The 25,126-nt window shown below is 35.7% G+C and overlaps 1 protein-coding gene across 3 annotated transcripts; it reads left to right on the forward strand.

Annotated features, from left to right (window-relative positions):
- The first annotated feature begins 497 nt into the window (after window positions 1–497).
- LOC107675878 (glycogen synthase kinase-3 beta-like) lies at window positions 498–24,915 on the forward strand. 3 transcript variants are annotated; one of them, XM_016470386.1, is made up of 12 exons: window positions 498–719; window positions 1,084–1,214; window positions 5,162–5,355; window positions 6,648–6,731; window positions 17,458–17,568; window positions 17,919–18,049; window positions 19,275–19,381; window positions 21,072–21,169; window positions 21,541–21,636; window positions 21,912–22,098; window positions 23,700–23,795; window positions 23,880–24,915. In XM_016470386.1, the coding sequence occupies exons 2-12, from the start codon at window positions 1,127–1,129 to the stop codon at window positions 23,945–23,947; spliced, it is 1,260 nt and encodes a 419-aa protein (XP_016325872.1). In that variant the 5' UTR covers window positions 498–719; window positions 1,084–1,126; the 3' UTR covers window positions 23,948–24,915. The 3 variants fall into 3 exon arrangements, with proteins under 3 accessions (XP_016325872.1, XP_016325865.1, XP_016325876.1); XM_016470379.1 differs by having other exon boundaries at window positions 498–1,214; XM_016470390.1 differs by having other exon boundaries at window positions 498–1,214; window positions 5,162–5,331.
- The last annotated feature ends 211 nt before the right edge of the window (window positions 24,916–25,126 follow it).

Below are 25,126 nucleotides of genomic sequence, written 5' to 3' on the forward strand. Positions count from 1 at the left end.
TATTGCTGTTTACTATGCCTTTTCGATGAAATTTTATGTAAAAGAGCGTTTAGTGTCCCAGTTCAGTCAGTTTGCTGCAATGTCCCAACTCATAAAAAACATAGTTTAGAACCTAAATATAATTTTCATTTACATTTAAAAAAATCCTGATTATTGATTTACATGTTGGCTAAATGAGCCGTCATAAACGTAATTACAGTAGACCTAGGTTTTATTGCTCAATATTTATGCAATTTGGCTTTTAAAATATTTACAATACTATCAGCGGAATCAAGAACCAGTCCGATTCTGGAACGAGTCGTTTTGAAAGATCCATTAAAAAGATTCGATTCATGATTCTGAATGATTCGTTCGTGAATCTCACTCACATCGCTAGAAGGAGGTATCCAGAGTAGTGATGGGAAGTTCGGATCATTTTACCGACTCGGACCTTTGAGTCTCGTTCAGCAAAATGAACGAATCGTTCAAGAACGACCCAACAGTAATCCAGAGCGGCTGTGTCACTCGGAAGGAAACGTCTTCGTCAGGGATTCGTCAGGGAAAAACCTAGCGACATTCTTACCGTCAGTTGGAAGAAAGGTGCCTGAATTATTTGCGTTTTATCGAATCTAGATCAATATTCACGAACTGATGCGGCCATGGCAAGTCTCGGTGTCAGCTTTATCGATACCCGCCTGCAACATCTGAAGGATACAAAGTGAAAGATAAATTATAATTGAGTAAGTTTATCTGATCTCGGCAGACTTCATCTGCGCGCATGCGAGATAACAGTTCTGCGCTCTGGATATACTGATGTGAACTGATGTAGGCTGAATGTCTGTCCAAGATAATGTGATTTTGTTTTTCCATAGACATTTTTCTGTGACATTATCATCGGCGAGTCTAAAACGGGGACTAATGTGTGCCATTTGCCTTGTAAAGTGTTTTTAAACGGCACATTCGGTGGTTAATGAACGGATATCTTCATCTACAACCAGCTGACCACCTCTGAATTCACTGCATTAGAAGAGATAACCTGGAGTTTTCCTTTATTTGCTTAAACAGAAGCTATTCGGACCCCAGATATTTACTCTTGTGTTAAAGGAGCCTATAAGGATCGTGGTTGAACAGTAACGGGATCTTGGAGATGTCAGGCCGGCCTAGGACCACCTCATTTGCGGAGAGCTGCAAGCCAGTGCCGCAGCCTTCAGCCTTTGGCAACATGAAAGTCATCAGTAAGTATCAACATCTACTACTCTATATCTCATATCGTAATATTTCTCATCCAAACACTATAAGATAAACAAGAAATTTACACTTGGTTATGATCAGGATGGATATGTGTATGATATACAGTTTGTGAGCATCTGTCATATAATCTTTCCCCTAATGTAATGCTGTCTGGATCTCAAGGGATGGGTCAGGTCCTGTCTCTTATTGTCAGATCTGCTCAATGGAAATACATTTGCTGCATTGTGCTCTTGAGAAAGCACCCTGCCTGGGCATCATTGCACAGCTCAGTAGTTTATTCCAGGGAGGTTGCAGTGCCAAGACCTTTTTTTTTCAGCAAGATAATGACCGCGTTAACATGCACAAGAATTGTCAGATAATAATCAGATTTTTAAACATGTAATCATGTAAACACATCACCCTGATTACAAGTTAACTAAAACTTAAACCATAAAAAAAAAATTCCATTACTTGAAATAAATGAAACATTTACTGAAAGAAAAGAAAAGAAAATATAAAAAAGCTTTTTTTTTTTCTTAATTTCAGCTAGTTGCTGCATTGTTTAATTGGATGTAGTAAAAATAAACGTAAAAAATAAAAGTGAATAAAAGCTACTGTACATAGACATGATTAAAAAACAAATGAAAATGACAGAAACACAAAGCAAAATAACTAAAACTTTAACTAAAATAAAATGAAAGCAGAAGATAGAAAAATAAAAACGAATTCCAAATGTTAATAAACTATAATAGTATCCCAATGATCCTAAACTAACACTGACCTGATTACCATAACCAGATTAATCAAATATTCCAGGTTATAGAAGTCTGAAAAAATAAAGTGTTTATGTGACCCAAATGTCTGATTAAGGAATATGCCAACTGTCTTTTACAGATTTAAAAAAAAATATTGTGTCCGGTTTTGGCAATCACATTTATATGATAAACACATGATCATATTCTGATATTAATAGAATATTCCTGTATGGACACAGAATTGTTATTTAAAGGGACAGTTCACCAAAAAATGACAGTTCTGTCATCATTTACCATCAAGTTGCTCCAAACCTGCATGAGTTTCTTTCTTCTGTTGAACACAAAGGAAGATATTTTGAAGAATGTCTCATTTGATCACAAATACAGTAAAAGCAGTAATATTGTGATATATTATTACAATTTAAATGAACTCTTTCTATTTGAATATAGTTTAAAATGTAAGTTATTTCTGTGATTCAAAGCTGAATTTTCGGCATCATTACTTCAGTCTTCAGTGTCACATGTTCCTTCAGAAATCATTCTAATATGCTGATTTGCTACTCAAGAAACATTTCTTATTATTAAATAGTTGTGCTACTTAATATTTTTGTAATATTTGTTTTCCAGGATTTTTTTGTTAAACAGAAAGTCTAAAAACAGCATTTATTTGAAAGTTTTTGTCTTTAATGTCATTTGATCAATTCAATGCATTCTTGCTTGAATTCACATGAAATTCTTAAAAAACATCTTACTGACCCAAATTTTTTTTGAATGATAGTGTAATATAAATATAAAATAAATGTTGTAATTCTGTTAAATATAATATTTAGTAAATCTCAAAATGAGTATCCATTTTTCATACTGTACATTTTAATGCCGTAACATGAAAATACTTATTGGCTTATTGGTATCATTCAGGATTTTAATATTAGTGCATCCCAAAGTGCAGCCAATTGAACGTTGGTGCCTCACAGCCTGTCATACGCTTCAAGTTAATTATGACATTCATCCTGACTAACATTCATAATAATAAAAATAAATATACAAGGTTTGATATGTAGAAAGTTGGTGTTTAAATTCTGCAGGGCTAATCATTGGATATTCATAATCAGTTCATGTTTTATTCATGATAGTTTCATTTTCATCTGTTCTTAACATAGCGGATGGCGAGGGATAATCATTTTGTATGTGAGATAATGTGATTAATGCTGAAAAGTCTCTTAGACCGGAGAAGATTAAGCTAAGCTGCGTCTTATATTAAATGCCTCAGTTTATCTGAATTGCTAAATGACTAGTCAGTTGGCGAGCGGGATGGTGTCAGAGTTGCAGGATGGGAAGATGATCTGGGTAAGTAATGGGCCGTGACTCAATTAAAATTCCATGCTGCGTAAGTTTGGGAGCCGAGATCTTTATTAGCTCATCGTGCGATTGTGTGTGCACACTCACACCCTCTGACTCATCACATTTCCCCGTGCTGAACGTGCACTCTGTCTGCACTTTACTCCACAGCTCACTTGACCTGCCACACACAGACACACACACACACACACACACACATGCTTATACTATTTCACTTAAATTGGCTTAGATTGCCTGCAAACATGCAGCAAGACTGTTCACTGTAATAATGCCGTTTTTTGTAATGAATTTCTCATACAGCTCTTGTCTATGCAACACATCTGTCAAGCACCAAAAAGGATGTTATAAAGTGTCCTAAATCTGTACGTTAGCTTTGAGTTCAATTACCTGAGCGAGCCGTTAATTTGAGATCCGGATTGGTTCGATTCGATTCATGAACAAATCATTCTTTTGACCTAGTTCCTGATCTGATTCACAAAACAAGCTAAATGATTTGTTCATGAATCTATTCTCAAGTTCAGCTCGCTTGCTTGTTGATCCATTTTCTGCGGTTCTTTTCAGATCTTTTTAGTCACAGCTGTTGACTGTAAAAGACAGAGACCCTTACATGACTCATTTAGAAAGCAAACACAAGCAGAACTGCTAATTATTCCCTTTTTTTAAAGATATTTTTGTGACACCAGTGCATTCCTGACCTAGATGCTCTATGAATCATGATAATGTCTATACTGGTAAATCTGATATTTCCTTCCTTGTGCTTTCATTCTGTAGGGACTGTCTGTAATAAACACTAAAGAACAGGTTCACAAGTGCTTCCCTTACCTTGATTTTTTTTCAGAAATGGGCCTGCTTGAAACTCAGCATAAACATTTTTAAATAAATATTTAGATTTGTATATTTAGTATATATATTTATGTTTAATATATATTTGTAATTTATTCAGCGTTAAATTGATCAGAAGTGACAGGAAAGATATTTCCTTTTATTACAAAAATTCAATTTCAAATAAATGCTTTCTATTCATCAAGAATCCACAAAAATTTACCTGTTTTCAACATTGATAATAAGAAGTAATGTTTTTGAGCAGCAAATCAGCATATCAGATTGATTTCTGAAGGATCATGTGACACTGAAGACTGGAGTAATGATGCTGAAAATTCAGCTTTGCATCACAGGAATAAATTGAATTATGAAAAAGTTACTTCAATAATAATTTCAAAATATTACTATTTACATAATTTTTTAACAGATTTTTGGCCTTTGTCCTGGACTAGAGCACTTTCTAAACGATGATCTAGCTTTAGTTTCCAATTAAAGTCTACTTGTGCAGATGAATTATCCCATCAGCTAACTATAAAATGAAATTATCCATAATTTAAACTCACAAAAGTATTTAGTCAGTTTTCTATTTCTTGACCGCAGACCAGGTTACACATGGTTATGCCAAGAAACTAGACCTTTGGTGCATTGGAAGATTCATTTAAAAAGGTTAATTTAATAGAGAGGAATACTCTTTTAATAGAAATATGAATTCACAGAGAGGGAGAAAAAGTGAGTACTGAGTTTCAAAATATATTTCTACTTTATAATTGTGGACAGTTCCCATTTTGTCCTCATATTTCCCATTTTCATGTTGTCGAGCACTTGCTCAGGGGTGCGAAACTGTGATGTGGTGTGAAGCGGATGTTTTTAACTAAAAAATGAGCTCAGGTGAATAAATGTTACATGCAGGATCTCACGCTAATGAGCATAGTAACACCTAGAGAGCATGTGACCATGTAAAACAGGCCAGTTCATTACAAAGGAATAGTCATTGTATACTTTCTCTCTCTCTTTAGGAGATAAAGATGGCAGTAAAGTTACAACAGTGGCCGCGAACCCCGGTCAGGGACCCGACCGACCTCAGGAGGTCAGCTACACGGACACAAAGGTCATCGGGAACGGCTCATTTGGGGTCGTATATCAAGCGAAGCTGTGCAGCACCGGAGAGCTGGTGGCCATAAAGAAGGTGCTGCAGGATAAAAGGTTTAAGGTAGGGATGCACCGATATGAACATTTTGGCCGATACCGATAACTGATAATTCTTTATTTTTGAAAGCCGATAACCGATATGTTGGCCGATAAATCTATATCCAAATTTTTATATACTTTTTGAGAGCCTGATTACAAAAAAGTTCTCATCATTAAAACCCACATCCCAAACACTTCAACATAAGCAGCCTAGTTTGAACGGTGTACGTTTTAAAAATTATTTTACTCTCCCATTACCAAATTTAGTCATAAAAAAGTCTTACAAATAAATAAAATAATGCATAAATAATGCAAACAAGTCACTGGACATCATTACACGTGTAAAGAATCAAAATGAATGCGCCATAGATCAATAAAATGGAATAGCCTCTGCACGGACAATAATTAAATGATTTTAATTACTAAACCATATTGTTGATGAAAATAATAAGAGAAAAATAAAAGTGGTTGTTATTATTAATAATGTATCAATGATTTTGAAAAAGTAACAAATTAATACCACTGTTTTAAATAGCAGCCGTTTGAGCTGCGCGTGCTGAAGCTGAAGAGCTGAATGAACATGGTAAACTGAAGCGTTTTGCTGGCAGCTTATTTAACTCAAGGAAATGCATCCTGAGATTAATATTAATACAACATAAACATAATATTACAACTTATATATGTACAAAATGACGCAGTTATTGCGTGCTATAGTCAGAATGTGTGATCCTGTTGTGGATGCGCTCTTCCCATAACAACGCGCTGAAACACAGCAACTAAACCCAAAGAATTCACAACATTTTATTATAATAATGTTCTCATTAGAATGTTATATACACGACATTCCCAATCATAGCTATTAATGTTGTGCACTGCTGTTTGAGCTAAAGATGATCACCGGTAAACTGAAGCACTCTTTTAACTTAACCAAACGCATTCCATATGAGATAAATCAGATATACATCAAATAAAAACAATATTACAACGTACAATTGCACAAAAGGCTCCAAACGAACAGCGCGCATCTGAAGTGTCTCTGAAGGAAATAATGCATTATTTATCGACTTTAAGATATCGGCCAAATTTTCTTATCGGGCCGATACCGATAACAGAAAAAATGAGCATTTATCGGCCGATACCGATATGGTGGCCGATATATCGTGCATCCCTAGTTTAAGGTAAGAATTTCTTTATTGTTGGTTTATCATTTAGTCTTAAAGTGACTAGTTTAGCCTTATAACCATTTAGCATTATATTGATGTCATTTCTCATGATTCTTTCTTTCTCTCTGTCTATAAATTGTTTTTATGTCAGAATCGTGAGTTACAGATCATGAGGAAGTTGGATCACTGTAACATTGTCCATCTGCGCTACTTCTTCTACTCCAGTGGAGACAAAGTGAGTGCCACTTTTCTTACCTCTGTTTTTTTTTTTACATTTACATTTACATTTAGTCATTTAGCAGACGCTTTTATCCAAAGCGACTTACAATTGGGGGATACATAAAGCGATTCTTCTTAAGAGGCAAACAGACACAGGAAGTGGTTGTAATACCAAGTTCTTAGACATTGTTCAAATAAGTACAAGCTAGAAAGAGAAGGAATAAATAAAGAGAGAGAATTATTATTATTATTTTTTTTTTTGTTGTTTTTTTTGTATTTTTATTTATTTATTTTTTTATTTATTTTTTATGATGAAGTCAAGTAGCTTCGAAAGAGATGGGTTTTCAGCTGTCTCTTGAAAATTGTCAGGGGAAAGTGATTTTGAGCCTCTCTGTGATGGTACCACGAGGCGGCAGCATTTTTATGAGCAGCATTATGTGCCCTATAGACCAGAAACATGCTGTCCAGCAGTTTCCAGCAAATGCTCAGGGTCGTGGGATATATATTCCTATGGTGCAACCCCGAAGTGAATAGCAGTCTGATATCTAACTTTTTAATGAGCTGTGCTTGCAAGGGACTGCAGCAGAGCCCTGCAGGTAGTTTGGCTCTTGCACACTGAGTTACACTCTGGACACCAGCAAACTCATCAGGGCTCCAGACTGCAACTAAAACGGTCGCATTTGCGACCAAAAATATTAATTTGCGAGTGAATTTTTTGCTGAGGTCGCCAGTGGCGACTATATATATTTGCATGTAATGCCTTTTTCCTGATTGTTTTGCGATCACATCTTTTGTTATGTTCACGTATTAAACTGAGACGATGCGCATCAAAGTTTTAGTGGAAAAAAGAGTTTCAAACAGTCCTCATTTCTGCCGCACAGCAGCATTGTCGCACACCTGCTAAACGCAGCTCAGTTTAACTTTCAAATTTCTAAACATCTTAAACTCAAGGTACATTTACTTGAAAGTCTTTTGTTTTTTTTTCAGAAATTGAGCAACATTTATTTAGTTTATGGTTAAAACAATAATCATCTGTTAAGAGGTATGAATGAAAACTTGTTTTCCCTTTGAATTCGGATTTTTTTTAGCCCATTGGCCGATATTTGTTCTTGTTTTAATCATAAACTCAGTTTTGATAACTTTCTCATAAAACAAGACTTCTTATTTTATGTAATTTTGCTTCTCAAGTAAATGTATCTTGCTTAAAGAATCTTTAGGCATTTGCACTGGAAAACAAGACAAAAATACAGATGATAAACATTGTTTTTTTTTTTTTGCAGTGTGATCAGAAGGTACAGTAGAAATGTCCAAATTCTAGTAGTTGGGAGCATTTGTTCCATTTTCCTTAAAAAGGTCTTAAAAGTCTTAAATTTACCTTCATAAAACCTGCAGAAACTCTGAATAAATAAATAAGTAATCAATCAATCTTAATAGTGCTGTAGCTTTTTACTTCATGCATATATTTAGTAGGGCTGTGTATCACCAGCAAAGTCACGATACAATACGTATCCCGGTACAGGACTGCACTGAATTTCACCTCAGCAGAATTTAGTAAAACAGTTGTTTATTAAACAATGCATACTATAGGGCCATTGCTAACTATTGGCAGAGCAGGCAGTTGACCTCTGCATTATGAAGGGCCTCCATAACTGTACCACAGTACAATATAGGTAATGACATATGTTTACATTGGGCACTCCCCACCAGCTACAATATTCTGATTGTTTGCATCTTGTTTTTAAGCCCATAAATAATAATGTACTCAGTCTAATAAATGTATATTTTAATGTACTCATACTAATATATAAAAAAAATCATCTTAACATTGCTGGTAGGTTATCATTGCACAAATTAACACACTCTCTACGTTTAAAAAAATAAAAATTAGAAGAGTTCTAAGCTAATGCGCTGTCTTGTAGCTCATGCACACATGTTTAGTCACTCAAACAGATCACGTTGCACACGCACACAGACATTCAGCAACACAAACTTTTTAGCGCTGCCCCGCAATTTTATCAATAAAATAGCTTAATCGCTCAAGAGCTACATTATCTTTCTCAAACGTATTGCGCAAGTGGGAAGCTCTGTGTCGAGGATTTAGTCTCTTTATATCAGGCAACCCAGTTGTGTTCCTCTGCGGCCAGATTAAACCTTGCTGCCATTTTAAACGGTGTTCTTGTATTCAAATTAAGCGCGGTCCACTGCTACACACGTGCCACAATATCGATACAGGGCCAGCTGTATCGATACTCGTATCGTCAAATCTCTGTGACGATACATCATCGTATCGATGTATCGAACACAACACTAATATTTAGTGATTTTTATACTTTTGAATATTTTTGTACATATTTATAAACATATAAATTGAATTAAATATACTTTACTGTCCCAGAACTTGGGAACTCCATCTAATGGTGCGGTACACATTAGGGCTGCAACAACTAATCGATAAAATCGATTATTATCGATTATGAAAATCATCGACAACGATTCTCATTATCGATTAGTTGGGTCTGCCCACAGTGCACGTCCAACTGCAGCCGGTCGTGTCAAATTACAGCAGTGAATTACGCATTTCTATGGATAAAATGCATCTAAAAATAGTGGAGGAAACAGAATGAGATGCTGCGGGAGAGATACGTGATCCAAGCTGCCCAAAACATGAGAATTCTTTATTTAAGCTTTAAGCTAATGCATCAGCGTAATGGCTTGCCCTGTCAGGCGCTTTGACAGATGATGCATGTGCGTCCTCTTTTTAAACTTTTAGTTTATGGTCATATACTTATGGGGCAGTCGTGGCCTAATGGTTAGAGAGTCTGACTTGTAACACAAAGGTTGCAGGTTCGAGTCTCAGGTCTGGCAGGGATTGTAGGTGGGGGAGTGAATAACCAGTGCTCTCTTCCACCTTCAATACCACGACTGAGGTGAGACACTTGAGCAAGGCACCGAACCCCCAACTGCTCCCCGGGCGCCGCAGCAATATGGCTGCCCATTGCTCCGGGTGTGTGTTCACTACTGTGTGTGTGGACTTGGATGGGTTAAATGCAGAGCACAAATTCCGAGTATGGGTCACCATACTTGGCCACACTTCGCTTTCACTTTTTTACTTTATAAATGTCACAAATTCACGCGAGCATTTCCATTTTTGCATAAAGGTCCGTCCTGACAGTCTGTGTTAAGTTTTAATCTTTACTGAATAAGCGCCGGCGCGTGCACGCGCGTCAGACAGACGGAAAATAGAGACAATTAATAATCAGCGCAAAAACATTAATTGTGCTGAAATATCTGTTGTTGAAAGTTAAATTAAGGTTTAAAGGTCAACATGCATTGCTAGTATTTTATGAAAGTAGGAACTGTAAGGGGATAACAGCGTGTAATTGAATATAAATATCAGATGCTTCATAACCGCCTTTAACAGGGTAAAGAAATGAGAAATGACGTAAGACGTGACTGTGGTCAAAGTGAACGTGTGTTCCTGCAGAACATTACTCTTACCTATTGGTTATAACTGAGTTTGTGATTTTATTCGTCTTTATCATCTTTATTATTATTAAAATTTTTAATGCAGAGATTTAAACTATATTCACTACATACAATGCTTCACAAATTTATTAAAACAAATTTATGTCAATTTTTTTTTAACAAATTATGGTTTGTGCCACTGCTGCTCTAAACTAACAGTACTGGTGATTACCAAAATAATTTTTTAGCTTTCTGGATTGGTTAGTCCTCCAATATACGTAAACTCTTTAGTAACAGTTGTAGGCTATTTCTAATGCTATAATTGCTGTTATCTATGAAAGAAAGGCAGAGAGCTTTAGTGTTTTTTTTCCAGATACAATTACAGTCAAAAAGTACATAAACAATTCCAGCAAGAATGCAAGCTGTTACAAAGAGCATAGGAGGCCATTTTTGTTATGTGAATAAATACTATTTAGTTGTTTAAGTTTATTTGCCCAATAAATGACTATAACATTTTTTGATTTAAACAATTTTTCTAAAATTCCTAAAATGTGTTTTCTCTTTATTATGGCAGGTGGTCTAATAAATTGTTAAGCACTGACTTTATGTTTAAATAACATTCAGTTGGCACGTTTGTTTGAAGGATATTGGGCAGAATGTGGAATAGTGTGTTTTTTGTCAATTAAAAAAAAGAAAAAGAAATCCGATTAATCTAAAAAATTATCGACCAACTAATCGATTATCAAAATAATCGTTAGTTGCAGCCCTATTACACATACACAAAACATTGTCATTCTTCTTCAAATCATTATATAAATAGATCTATAAATAATATGCACATGCATACAGTACATACACTAGAAGACATCTGCTATCCAAACAGGATGGTATTTTTTAGAGCCCGACCGATATGGGTTTTTTGGGGCCGATACCGATATTAGGGAGTAAAAAAAAGACCAATACCGATATTCTTTGTGTATATTATAGTACAGTACCAGTCAAAAGTTTGGACACTTTCCCATTCGTGTGTCCAAACATTTGACTGGTACTATATATAGAATACAGTATATACATAAACAGAATATATATACATAAACACATTTTTTGCAATGATCACTCAAATGTGGTGATCAAACACTTATAATGGTGACAGAGATATGTAAGGGCATTTAACAATTTAACAATAAACTTGCGATGAGTGCGATGCACAAAGTAACGGGGGTGTTAGTTGTAACACACGTGGTTTGAATATTTATTTTACCATAGTAACATTTAAATTCTGGCTTAAGTAAATTTTTTATCTCAGTTTTTATTATTCATTTAAAATGAGACAAATCTACTATTATTTTAATCTCCAATCTGTTATTGGCTCATATCGGCCGATAATATCGGCAAAACGATATATCGGTCGGGCTCTAGTATTTTTGTTGTGATTTACAGCTCAGGCTGCTCATGCCCTGCAGCGTTGACCTGTGGATGGGATTTCTGGTAATCCTGCGATAGCCCTGGGGGCAAAACCTGTCACAGCAGTGGCCAGTGACAGCTCAGTAGGAAACGCTTGATTGATGGGAAGCTAAAATGTTAGACCAGCCCTATTTTTACTGTATGACAAGCTCTGGCTCCTGTGCAGCCAACCAAAGGAACATTGTGTGCGTGTAGGGAGTTCATCGAGTTCAGGTCTATGGGAGTTCAGACTTCTCTTTTAATGAATAATTTGTAAACATATCACACAAATACGATCGGAGTCTTGTCAGGATCCTATAACGAGAATGCTATATACATGAGAGTAGGTTTTTACAGAGTAAAGTTTTAACTTTACAAGCTGCAGACATCCAAAATCAACCATTTCTTTCTTTTTGAGAAAGAAGGACAAGGTACCACAATGTAACCCAACACTAACCATGTTCATATATGCATAGTTCATGTCAGAGGCAGTTCACTTCAGCCAGGCGGGCCACATTCATATATAAATATAGATTGCAGCTCATGCTTTGGCTGTGGTTTGGAAAATGATTGGTTGTGAAACTTGAGAATTTTTCTGAGCAAATAGGGTCTGTTTCATCCACATGCTCCTTTGTTTCCCTTCACGTTTTGGATTGAGTGAATTCAATTGAAGTGTCACATCAGTCAGAAAAGCAATCAAGGACCTTTCCATGACTAAAGCAGTGTTTAATAGAGTATTTTTTTCTCTGTGCTGACTTGGGCCAGAAGTTAGGATTTTCCATATTACTTCCTCGAAAATATAATAAATACATATTTTTAATAACATAAGTTTATATGTGTACATCTCTATGAATACACGTCCTTTTGCTAAGATTTTTAATGTTCTTGAAAGAAGTCTCGTAGGTTCACCAAGACCGAATTTATTTGGTACAATAAAAAAAGTAATATTGTGAAATATCATTACAATTTTAAATGAACTATGTTCTACTTTTAGTATTTTTTAATGTGATTTATTCCTGTGATGCAATGCTGTGTCACATGATCCAACAGAAATCATTCTAATATGCTGCTTAATATTTTCTGCATTTTAATGCATAGAAAGTTCAAAAGAACAACATTTATTTGAAATATATTTACATTTAGTCATTTAACAGACGCTTTTATCCAAATCGACTTACAGATAAGGGCAACAGAAAGAATCAAACCAACCAAGAGCAACAATATGTAAGTCCCGGTTAGTCTAATGCAGTACACATTTTTTTGTATATATGTATATGATAAATAAAAAAGAAAACAAGTAGATACATTCAAAATAGAATAGAGAGTGCTAGTTTTAGAGGGTCAAGGTTTTTTATAAATAAAAAGAAAAGTAGATATAATAGAATAGAATAGAGAGTGTTAGTGTTAGAGGGTCAAGTTTTTCTATAAATAAAAATAAAAGTAGATAGAATAGAATAGAATAGAATAGAGAGCTAGTGTTAGAGGTTCAAGGTTGTATATATATATATATATATATATATAATAAATAAGAGGAGACAAGTAGATAGAATATAATAGAGTGTTAATTTGTTTTGTAAATCTTTTGTAACATTACAATGTCTCTTTGATCAATTTAATGCGTCCTTGCTGAATAAAGTATTTGCTTAAAAAAATATTACTCCAACCTTTAAAATCGCTGTGTGTATGTGTAGTTTTCATTAAGCGCTAAGATTTCTTAACCAAATATAGATGAATAAATAAATAAACAAACACTTTTTTTTGGTTGGAAAATTATGGAATAAACTTTGAAACATTTATACATTTTTAGCCCATTCAAACTGGTGCTTCCAAGACGATCAGAAGTCATTCTTGCAATTCGATAAATCTTAATCGGTGTTAGCCAGATCAATCATGTTACCATGGCAACGTTTAAATCAACCTATTTTAGCCACAGTAATCAATATATCACGCAAATTCAATGTGTTTGTTTAACAGGCATGTTGTTTTACCAATGCTGAACCCGAACCCAGGCCATCCTAATGGTGGAGCCACGTAAAGACTGGTTTATCCCTCCATAAACCAGTTCAGTTCACTAAATGTCAGCCATCTAACCTAAAGACACACAGCGATGCACATACGAGAGGCTGCAGGGTGTACGGTTACTCTCGAGTTATTCTTACACACTGCAGGGCTCTCTTTTGTAACAAAGACAGAAAGGAAGACGTAAATAAAGAGATCATGTGTGAGGGGTGCTTTGAGAGGCATAAAGGAAAAGAAACAGAAAGTAGGATGCTGTCAGTGATTGGCCAGTCGCAATGGATTGAAGGGATACTATGGCCTGAAACATACTTTACACCGCTGTATTAATTCACGACACACATATTGCCTTGAAACACTGAAGTCCTGGTCATATGGTCTTTCATTTCAACAACAAAAGATACACAGCTGTTCAAAAATTTGGGATCAGTACATGTTTTTTAAATTAATTTCCAGCAAAGATGCAACTTTATATCTCAGTTTCCACAAAAAAAATTAAGCAGCACTGTTTTCAACATTAATAATAAGAAGAAATGTTCCTTGATAAGCAATATCAGCATATTAGAATGATTTCTGAAGAATCATGTGACACTGAAGACTGGAGTAATGATGTTGAAAATTCAGCTTTACCATCACAGGAATAAATTACATTTGAACATGTATTCAAATAGAAAACAGTTATTTTAAACTGTAATAATATTTAAAAAATGTTCTGTTATATATGATCAAATAAATGCAGCCTTGTTGAGCATTAGAGGCTTCTTTCAAAAATATATATAAAAAAAAATGTACTGACCCAACTCTTTTAAATGGCAGTGTATGCATCACATTCCTCCTTTTTTTAAAAACTGATTGGCCTGTTTATTTCACTCTCATGATTTCATGATTATATGGTTAATTTTGTTAAGACACTACTTTACAAGTATATGTATATCTGCAATTTGAAGAAAAGTCTAATGTTAATGTAATGAGATAGCACCACAGTAAGGCAGAAACATGTTAACCTGATGATTTAGCTTGCGTAGAGTATGTTTATGGCCGGTGAAGCGGGTGTCTCTGGCCGTCTTATTGACGGGCAGTGAGAGCAGGGCTGTCCTCGCCGGTTTAACCCTCCATTCCAGCACGGTGACATAGTGTCTGACCACTGCGACTCCGTCCCGACGGCTCCCCTGGTGTCACAGAAACAGGATCAGTTCAGTTATGTAACCCTGTTCAGACAGAACTCTCATCCGTTTACTCACGCTTGGCAGTGGGGTGGTTGAATCAAAGTTCATGGATATTAGCTATCATGTCACCTTATAGTCAAGAACAGAAATGCAATCTAGACTCAGTAGTATGCAACTGTCTGCGAGTTACATTTGCTTAAATGTGCACAGCTAATGTATCCCACAATGCAATGTGGTTGTCTTGACCTTCCAAGCTCTAACTATTTCTTGACCCAATATTTGTTTGGACTGCTAAAATATAAGACATTTTTACACAAACATGGATTAAAAAAAAAAAAAAAGAACAACATATCTGTTTCTGATATCCTAACTTTTAAACATCAATAATTTAAAAATATACAAATGATATGCAAATAAAGAAAACTCATCGTTTCACTGTTTGTATCACTCCTCTTGCAGTATTTCTCACAGCGATCGTCATGGTGGATATTTTTTAAATAGCCTAAATAGTACAAAAATAAATAAATTATTATAAAAATGTATTATTTTATGCATATTTCAGCTATTTATTTTCATGCTGCATCATGAGGTCATGTGGCAACAGCATATAACATACTACCATTTAAAATGTTTATCCTTGCATATTTTGCACTTTCACAAACCTTTTAAAGGGGTCATAGGATGCTATATGCACTTTTACAAGTAGTTTGAACTGAAATGTGTGTTGGCAGTGTGTGTACACAACTAAGTTAGTATAATGTTTTGTAATGAATCTTTGCAAATCGCCTTTCCTAATAATGTGCTAATTAGCAAGTGTCACGATGAATGCGGCTAAAGTAAACAGTCTCTCTGAGAGCAGCTCGGAAGAGAGGGGCGGGGTCAGCAGAGCTCATTAACATTTAAAGGGAAATGCTACAAAAACGGCTTCATCTGAAAAAAGCTGTTTTTGACAAGATAAAAAAAGGTGTTTTTACACTACCTTTGAGAAATTTTAACCAAACTATGTTACAGACTTTTCATTAAGACCCTAAAGAATCATATCAACTTGTGGAAAATGGGCATCATATGACCCCTTTAAAATATAGTAGACAGTGGTACATACTGTACATTATGAAGTATGCTAGTATTTGCTTTTTTTGGGCAGATGTTACAATATCATTTATTTTAGCATAGTTGGAATGCTATATTGACCAATCAGCATCAATGACATTATGGCTCTCTCTCAAAATGTGTAAAACTCTTGTCTTCTCTCATTACCAGTGTAAAAGCACCAGCATGGAGACTTGATACTAATATTTGTCATTCAGCAGCCTCTTTTATCTAAGGATTTGTATGTGTGCGTGAACAGCCAATCACAGCACAACTCAGAAACCACTCGGCCAATCGCAGGACAATCACAGAGCCGATGTCACTGTTGCAAGGCAGGAGTTGGCTCAGTGCCTTTGGCAGGTTAATTTAGATACATTAAGAAGTTGATGTCTCTGGGGGCCAACAGAGAGAGAGAGAGAAATAATGACTGTTCAGATAATCTATGTGTGACTTGTGTGTTGAGTCTCAGACCCCCGTTTCCTTTGGAAAGACCACCACTGACATGTTCTGGTTATCCACATGTTCCAGCGAATATGGGAATGAAATAAACAGTTTGATTTAGGGGTGGGGGAGACAGTATGACCAAAATACAAAAACAGTAGTAATATTACACTTCCGTTCAAAAGTCTGTGGTCTGTAAGATGTTTTAATGTTTTTGATAGAAGGCACATATGTTCACCATGCCTGCATTTATTTGATCAAAAATACAGTAAAAACAGTTGTAATGTGGGATATTATTATGATTTAAAATAACTTTCTATCTGAATATATTTTAATTAATTCCTGTGATGCAAAGCTGAATTTTCAGCATCATTACTCCAGTCTTCAGTGTCACATGATCCTTCAAAATCACCAAAAAAACCCCAAAAACGTATTATTATCAATGTTGTTATTTTGTTCAGGATTATTTGATGAATAGAAAGTTCAAAGGAACATCGCTGATTGAAATGCTGTCCAATATAAAAGTCTTTGCTGTCACTTTTGACCAATTTAATATGCCATGGCAGAATGAAAGTAATATTTCTTTCAAAGAAACAAATTACTGACCCCAAACTTTTGAGCAATAGTGTATATCTCTGTAATGGTATGTTATTTTAAAAATTAAACTAAAAATGACTTATATATTATGTAACCACATAGTAATGCTGATTTATTTTTGAATAATCTAGTCATTCTGTTGTATATAAAAGCAAATAAAAACACACACCTATGTCATGCTTTTCTGACCAAAAATGATAATTATGTCATTATTTACTCACCCTCATGTTATTCATCTCAAAAGAAGATGGGAACCTAAATCAGTTTTTGTTCCCATTGACTTCCATTCTGTTTTTTGTCGATACAGTGGAAGTCAGTGGGAATCAGAAGCTGTTTGGTTATCAACATTCTTCAAAATATCTTTAGTGTTCTGCAGATTAAAAAAAGTCATACAGGTTTGGACTGACATGAGAGTGAATAAATGCCAGAATTTTCATTTTTGGGTGAACTATCCCTTAAAGATGTTTTCTAGATATCAACCTGCTTCCTTTCGTCCCTCACCTGTCTTCTTCTTCACACCCACAGAAGGATGAGGTGTATCTGAATTTGGTGATGGACTACGTGCCTGAAAACGTGTACCGGGTGACCAGACACTACAGCAGAGCCAAGCAGAATCTGCCCATGGTCTATGTGAAGGTAGCATCTGTCAATAGAATCTGACATAATTCACTATTCTGAAAACATGTGATTTTTCCATGCAGGTGTAAGTCTGTTTGTTGCTGGACCAGCTCATGAACCAAAGCTGCACAGATTACTTAGTGAAACCAGTCAACTAGTAACATGGATTTTGTGGTGCAACTTGGTGGATCATGGTGGTCTTGCTAGTTTAGATATACTGGCTGGATGTATGAGCAGGATTATTTTCTTGTTTTCATGAGTGTTTGCGCCATGACTTTGTTCCGTTCTGACCTTTACGGTGGAATATTTTGTAGATCTCAGCTTGCAAATTCTGCTGTATTAAAGTCACTATTTATGTGTGTTTTCAGCTATACATGTACCAGCTGTTCCGCAGCTTGGCGTACATCCACTCGTATGGGATCTGCCATCGAGACATCAAGCCGCAGAACCTCCTGCTCGACCCAGAGACAGCTGTACTCAAACTCTGTGACTTTGGAAGGTGAGACAGGGAAACTGGGTGCTATCTTGCATTTAACATCTGCTGGAAAGTTAACAGCACTTGTTCATTTCAAGTTCTTGAGTAAAACAATGTTGAAACATTGCCTGAAGTTCTGTATTGATGCTCATAATCTATAAAACCTTTTGTTGATTGACGTAAAGAAAATTGTGCATACACTGCCATTCAAAAGTGTGGGGTCAGTAAAAAAAAACAAACATTTTTTGAGGAGAAATTAATACTTTTATTCCCCAAGGAGACATTAAATTGATCAAAAGTCACAGAAAAGACCTTGTTAGAGAAGATTAGAGAAGGTTCTGTATCACAGTTTTCACAAAATATGAAGCAGCACAACTGTTTTCTACATTGATAACAATAAGAAATGTTTCTTGAGCACAAATCAGCATATTAGTATGATTTCTGAAGGATCATGTGACACTGAAGACTGGAGTAATGATGCTGAAAATTCAGCTTTGCATCACAGGAATAAATTAGATTTGAAAATATATTCAAATTCAAAACAATTATTTTAAATTGGAAAAAATATTCACAATATTGCTGATTTATTTAATTGTTGATCAAATAAATGCAGCCATGGTGAGCATAAGAGACTTTTTAAAAAACATTAAAAAGTCTTACCAACCCCAAACTTTAAAAATGCGGTGTATGTTTGTGTTTCTTTACAAATTGATAATTTGGAGTGAATAGTGAAAGAAAAGCATGCAACAAGTGTCTATCATATACAACATGTGAACTTAAAAGCATCTCAGGATGCACTTCATGAAGTTGGTTGAGGGAATGAGGACTTTGTGCTGCTGGCATGTGAATAGCAGCAATATAAAAACACAGAAAGACGTTGCTTGTGTGATGTGGTACCTTTACTGGAAAACTTCATCTGGCAATTTTACAGAAACTGAATGAGTCTCATGTGTGAAAGTGACTATTTCATGGATCAAATCCCATCATTAGACACATTTAGCTTTCACATTTAGCATTCTGATCTAAATCTATGACTGACTTTCTTTGATTAAACTGCTTTAAACTTCTTTTTTAAAGTTTTGTTTGGATGCAGTTAGTGTTTGGCGATAATGATCATGATTATTGTTCTTTGTGATGATAATGTGTCCTATGATGATGGCGGTTTTGATGTGTTGGTGTAATTTCTGGTTATGTCTAATTCTCTCTGTCTGTGTCTCGCGTTTGGTCTGTTTCTTTCTGTCTCCTGCAGTGCTAAGCAGCTGGTGCGTGGTGAGCCTAATGTTTCCTACATCTGCTCGCGCTACTACAGAGCCCCCGAGCTCATTTTCGGAGCCACGGACTACACTTCCAGCATAGGTAATCTAATGCTCTTATTATTCTAAAACGTTTTAAACTCCACCACCAGCATTGGCGTACTAATGCTAACTCTTTTTTTTTTTTTATCAAAAAGATTCAGTATCATACAAAATCCTGTCCTGTTATAGTTTGCAGTCATAATATAAACAGGACTTAATTCAGATAATATTGTACAATAGATTAATTTTAGCTTGAGTGTTACATTTAGTAAATCATTGTGTTTGTGCTGTGGGGTCAAAAATATATATTTGGGATTTTGTATGGGTTTTTGAAAGTCAATTATTTTCACCAAGGTTGCATTTATTTGATCAGAAATAAAGTAAAATAATAATAGTGTAAAGTATTCGTGCCATTTAAAGTACAGTGGGGAAAAAAAGTATTTAGTCAGCCACCAATTGTGCAAGTTCTCCCACTTAAAAAGATGAGAGAGACCATACCTACTGTGAAGCATGGGGGTGGAAACATCATGCTTTGGGGCTGTTTTTCTGCAAAGGGACCAGGACGACTGATCCGTGTAAACGAAAGAATGAATGGGGCCATGTATCGTGAGATTTTGAGTGAAAACCTCCTTCCATCAGCAAGGGCATTGAAGATGAAACGTGGCTGGGTCTTTCAGCATGACAATGATCCCAAACACACCGCCCGGGCAACGAAGGAGTGGCTTCGTAAGAAGCATTTCAAGGTCCTGGAGTGGCCTAGCCAGTCTCCAGATCTCAACCCCATAGAAAATCTTTGGAGGGAGTTGAAAATCCGTGTTGCCCAGCGACAGCCCCAAAACATTACTGCTCTAGAGGAGATCTGCATGGAGGAATGGGCCAAAATACCAGCAACAGTGTGTGAAAACCTTGTGAAGACTTACAGAAAACGTTTGACCTCTGTCATTGCCAACAAAGGGTATATAACAAAGTATTGAGATGAAATTTTGTTATTGACCAAATACTTATTTTCCACCATAATTTGCAAATAAATTCTTTAAAAATCCTACAATGTGATTTTCTGGATTTTTTTTTCTCATTTTGTCTCTCATAGTTGAGGTATACCTATGATGAAAATTACAGGCCTCTCTCATCTTTTTAAGTGGGAGAACTTGCACAATTGGTGGCTGACTAAATACTTTTTTGCCCCACTGTAACTGTTACTATTTGAATATGTTTTAAAATGTAATTTATTCTTGTGGTTGCAAAGCTGAATTTTCAGAAGCCATTAATCCAGTCTTTCAGTCTCTAGAAACTGAGATGCATTTTTCTTCAGGATTCTTTAATGAATAGAAAGTTCAAAAGAACAGCATTTATTTCAAATAGAAATCTTTGTAACATTATAAATGTCTTTACTGTCACTTTTGATAAATGTAATGTGTTCTTGCTGAATAAGAGTATTAATTTCTTTAAAAAAAAAAAATACATTTGACCATTTACTGTTTCAGACATATTAAATGATGCATTATTTAAAAAGAATTAATTTACACATTTTCACGGTTAAAACTACATGCATCAATGATCCATACTGCAGCAATTTCGAAATGCTTGAGTGAATCACAACTCTAACAAAGCTGTTGTGTAATGCTAAAAGAACTTAAAAGCAACACTGAGACATGCTAATGAAATGTGATTGAATACGTTTGTGCTGCTAATCTTTGTTGTAAGAAGAGTGAGTGCTGTAATATTCAGTGTTTACTTTTGTTTTCATACAGACATTTGGTCGGCGGGATGTGTGCTGGCCGAGCTGCTGCTTGGACAGCCGATTTTTCCTGGTGACAGTGGCGTCGATCAGCTCGTTGAAATCATCAAGGTATGGAAGTATGTGCGTGTTGCATGAGAGTTTCATAAATAATTTAAAAATTTGGATTGCTTCAACTTTTCTTTTTGCTGAAGTGTCTCATTACGCACTTTTCTAGTATTAATATTAATAAAAGTCATTCTAGTTATAACGAACCAATGGATGATAACATTTATTCTGAGCATGCACTTCAGCAGTTGCAGTGCGCTTTAAAGTAGGAAGGTTTTTGAAATGCTGTCAATCTTTTTATATTTCATCAGCTGAAAAAAATCACTCTGAAAGTGATTCCAACTACACTGTTCCTCTGTATATAGTTGTTATAGTGGTGGTGTGTGGACTATATATTTTAATAGCAACAGAATAAGAGAACTTGTTTCCAACAGGTGCTGGGAACTCCTACACGAGAGCAGATCCGGGAGATGAACCCAAATTACACTGAATTCAAGTTTCCACAGATAAAGGCACACCCGTGGACTAAGGTTAGCATGAGCGTTTCCATGTGTTACAAGCTTTTTTATCACTTTAATTCTAGACTGTGATTCTGGTCTTTACAACCATCTTATTTTACGTTTTATCTTATGAGTCTGAGTTTTCTATGAACACAGATGCACTTTAATTGCTCACCTGTGACTTATTTAAAATAGAGTACAAATGTATTTCCAAAAAAAGCATTATGTACAGTCAAAAGTTTAAATTATTGTACAAAAGTTTGTATAAAGCATTCAAATGTCCTGCGTTGTTGTCCATATGTTAGGTTTTCCGGCCCCGGACCCCTCCGGAGGCGATAGCTCTCTGTTCCCGATTGTTGGAGTACACGCCTACGTCCCGATTCACTCCTCTGGAGGCCTGCGCTCACACTTTCTTCGACGAGCTCCGTGAGCCCAACCTCAAGCTCCCGAATGGAAGAGAGCGGCCTGTGCTGTTTAATTTCACTACACAGGGTATGCCGCACACAAATGCACAAATGATGATGATTGATTTAATCTTTTTGATGTATTGTAACAAGTATTAACTGATTTTAATAGCAAATGTACACCATCATTCAAATATTTGGGGTCCGGTAATAGTTTTAAAACATTTTTGAAAGTCTCTTAGGCTCACCAAGTCTGCGTTTAAACGATCAAAATGAAATATTATTACAATTTAAAATAACTGTTTTCTATTTGAATACATTTTAACATGTAATTTATTCCTGTGATGCAAAGCTGAATTTTCTGCATCATTACTCCAGTCTTCAGTGTCACATGATCCTTCAGAAATCATTCTAATATGTGACCCTGGAGCGCAAAACCAGTCATAAGTACCATGGGTATATTTGAATGGGTCAAAATTATCGATTTTTCTTTAATGCAAAAATTATTAGGATATTAAGTAAAGATCATGTTCCATGAAGATATTTTGTACATTTCCTACCGTAAATATATCAAAACTTAATTTTTAGGGCTGGGCAAGTTAACGCGTTATTATCGGTTAATTACTCGCCCATCAAGTGATGTCCAGCGCCGCACTCTGTTGCGTTGGGTCCCGCGATAGTGCAGGTCTCTACACGGAAGGTTCCGGAATGTTATGATCGAGGCACTGGACTCTGAGCATAACTTGTTTTTCTATAACAAACTATAAAATATTTTCTATAAAAACGGTACTGCCTTGGCAGTGGCAAATAGCTTGTTTTATATTTAATTGAATTACATTAATGTTATAAGTTGAGATTTACAAGAAATATTTTAACTGCTACTATGTAAAAGGAATACTGCTGTAAAAAAAAAAGCACCTTATTTGTTTAAAGTGTTTGCAAACCAAATGTTATTGCACTTTTGTTCTTATAGCAGTACTTTTAAATGGAAAAAGTGCACAATACACTACTTTTGAATTCATTATGGAATTTTGACAATAACAATGCGATTAATCACATAAAATTATGCGATTAATTGCGATTAAAAAAAATATCGTTGCCCAGCACTAGTAATTTTTGATTAGTAATATGCATGGCTAAGAACTTCATTTGGACAACTTTAAAGGAGATTTCTTTTGCACCCTCAGATTCCAGATTTTCAAATAGTTATATTTTAGCCAAATATCGTCCTATCCTAACAAACCAATACATCAATGGAAAGCTTATTTATTCAGATTTTTTCCCATAGAATATTCATACTGACAAACCTAGCTACTTTTTTGGATAAACCTTAGCTATGGTTCAGTTGGAAGATTTCGCCAGTGCTGTCATATGATGATTTGCTGCTCAATAAACATTTCTTACTGTTAAAAGCAGTTTTGCTGCTTAATTTTTTTGTTAAAACTTAATTTTTTTATTTTTCTTTGATGAATAAAAAGATTAAGAAGAGAATCTATTAGGAATAAAATATTTTGTAACATTATAAATGTTTTTACTGTCTGTTTTGATCAGTTTAATACATCTTAATCGAAATTCGAGTTTTCTTTCAAAAACACTGACCCCAAACTTTTTTTTGAATGTTAGTGTAAATGTGTTTTCACTTGCATAATTCTGTCTTTTGCACTAATATCCATTGCATTTAATCATCAGATTTGTCCAGTAACCCCTCGCTGGCTTCCGTACTCATTCCTGCACATGCTCAGAACCAGGCGGAAAACTCTTCCCAATCTGCCTTGGCTGCAACAGGTCGGTTTTTCACTTTTGGCCTCTCACAAACCCCAAGACTGTCCTCACCACCTCTTTTTTTTTAACCTTCTCTTACTGTTCCAGGTGCCAACAGTGGCGATCGTGGTCCGAACACCAACGCTGCCTCTGCCGCCCCTAATCCTTCAACTTGAACCCCATCCACCCATCAATGGGCCACTTTTACGCTGCTGCTTATTAGCCACGCCCACTCCCCGGGGTTAATGGCGTGGCTAAAACTAACCCAAAAGCTCATGATATGATGGATGCACCAAACCAAACCTTCCCCCAGTCATTGTCTTTGTTTTTATTATTATTATTATTTTATTTATTGCTCTAAAGGATGAATTGAGGGCTCAGAAACACCGCCCCAGGATTATCTGCGGTGATGTTTGACAATTCTCTCTCGGTCTCTCTTTTTCTCTATATATACACTCATATAAACCGTTACACATACAAATAAGTTTTCATATGTCTACTTCGACATTTTTTAAAGGGAAATCTGTATGCTGTAGCCGCTTCTTCTTTTATAATTGTCTCGGGCCCCTTCCTTGTCACCTATGGGTAGAGACAAAGACTTTGAATATGAGCTGACACAGACGGCGCAGGTGGGATACAAGAAAGCTGGTTCCTGATTGGTCGATACGACCAAATCCTGAACGACATGAACTGATTTCCAGGGCTTGTGTACATTCTGTAGACTATGTGAAATATATGCTAATGACTTTTGCCTTTTCCCTCAGTATTGGGCAGATATGTTGTATGCTTAAGCTGTATGCTGCTGTGTACCTGTTTGTTGTCCACCACTTTTGAAGGAGTGACATTATTCATTAGTTTCCTGCTCGTCTTCCTCTTTCCCGTTGTATAATACTTCCCTGAACTCTACAGATGTTGACACACACGTAATATTGGATCATTGTAATGAGTGAGACAGTGTGTGTGTGTGTGTGTGTGTGTGTGGGGGCATGCTGTACGTCTTATGTCTATATAAATACTGTATGCTGATTAGTGAGTTAAACGAATTAAGCACGAAATTAAGGAAAATTATAATCAGGACCCTAAAGGGATAGTTCATCCAAAAATGAAATTTATGTCATTAATTTCTCACCCTCACATTGTTCCAAACCCGTAAGACCTTCGTTCATCTTCGGATTGTTGAATAGTCGTTATTTTTGTTTTCTTTGCGCACAAAAAGTATTCTCGTAGCTTCGTAAAATTACGGTTGAACCCCTGATGTCACATGGACTATTTTACCGATGTCCTTGCTATGTTTTTGGACCTGGGAACATTGCAGTTGTGTTGCTGTCTATGGGAGGGTCAGAGAGCTCTCGGAT

Source organism: Sinocyclocheilus anshuiensis, unplaced genomic scaffold (genome assembly GCF_001515605.1).
Source record: "Sinocyclocheilus anshuiensis isolate Anshui unplaced genomic scaffold, SAMN03320099.WGS_v1.1 scaffold469, whole genome shotgun sequence".
NCBI lineage: Eukaryota > Metazoa > Chordata > Actinopteri > Cypriniformes > Cyprinidae > Sinocyclocheilus > Sinocyclocheilus anshuiensis.

Coding starts and splice junctions, on each gene's coding strand:
- LOC107675878 (XM_016470379.1), top strand. CDS start 1,127: ATGTCAGGCCGGCCTAGGACCACCTCATTTGCGGAGAGCTGCAAGCCA. Junction 18,050..19,274: donor AAACTCTGTGACTTTGGAAG/GTGAGACAGGGA, acceptor TGTCTCCTGCAG/TGCTAAGCAGCTGGTGCGTG. Junction 19,382..21,071: donor GGACTACACTTCCAGCATAG/GTAATCTAATGC, acceptor GTTTTCATACAG/ACATTTGGTCGGCGGGATGT.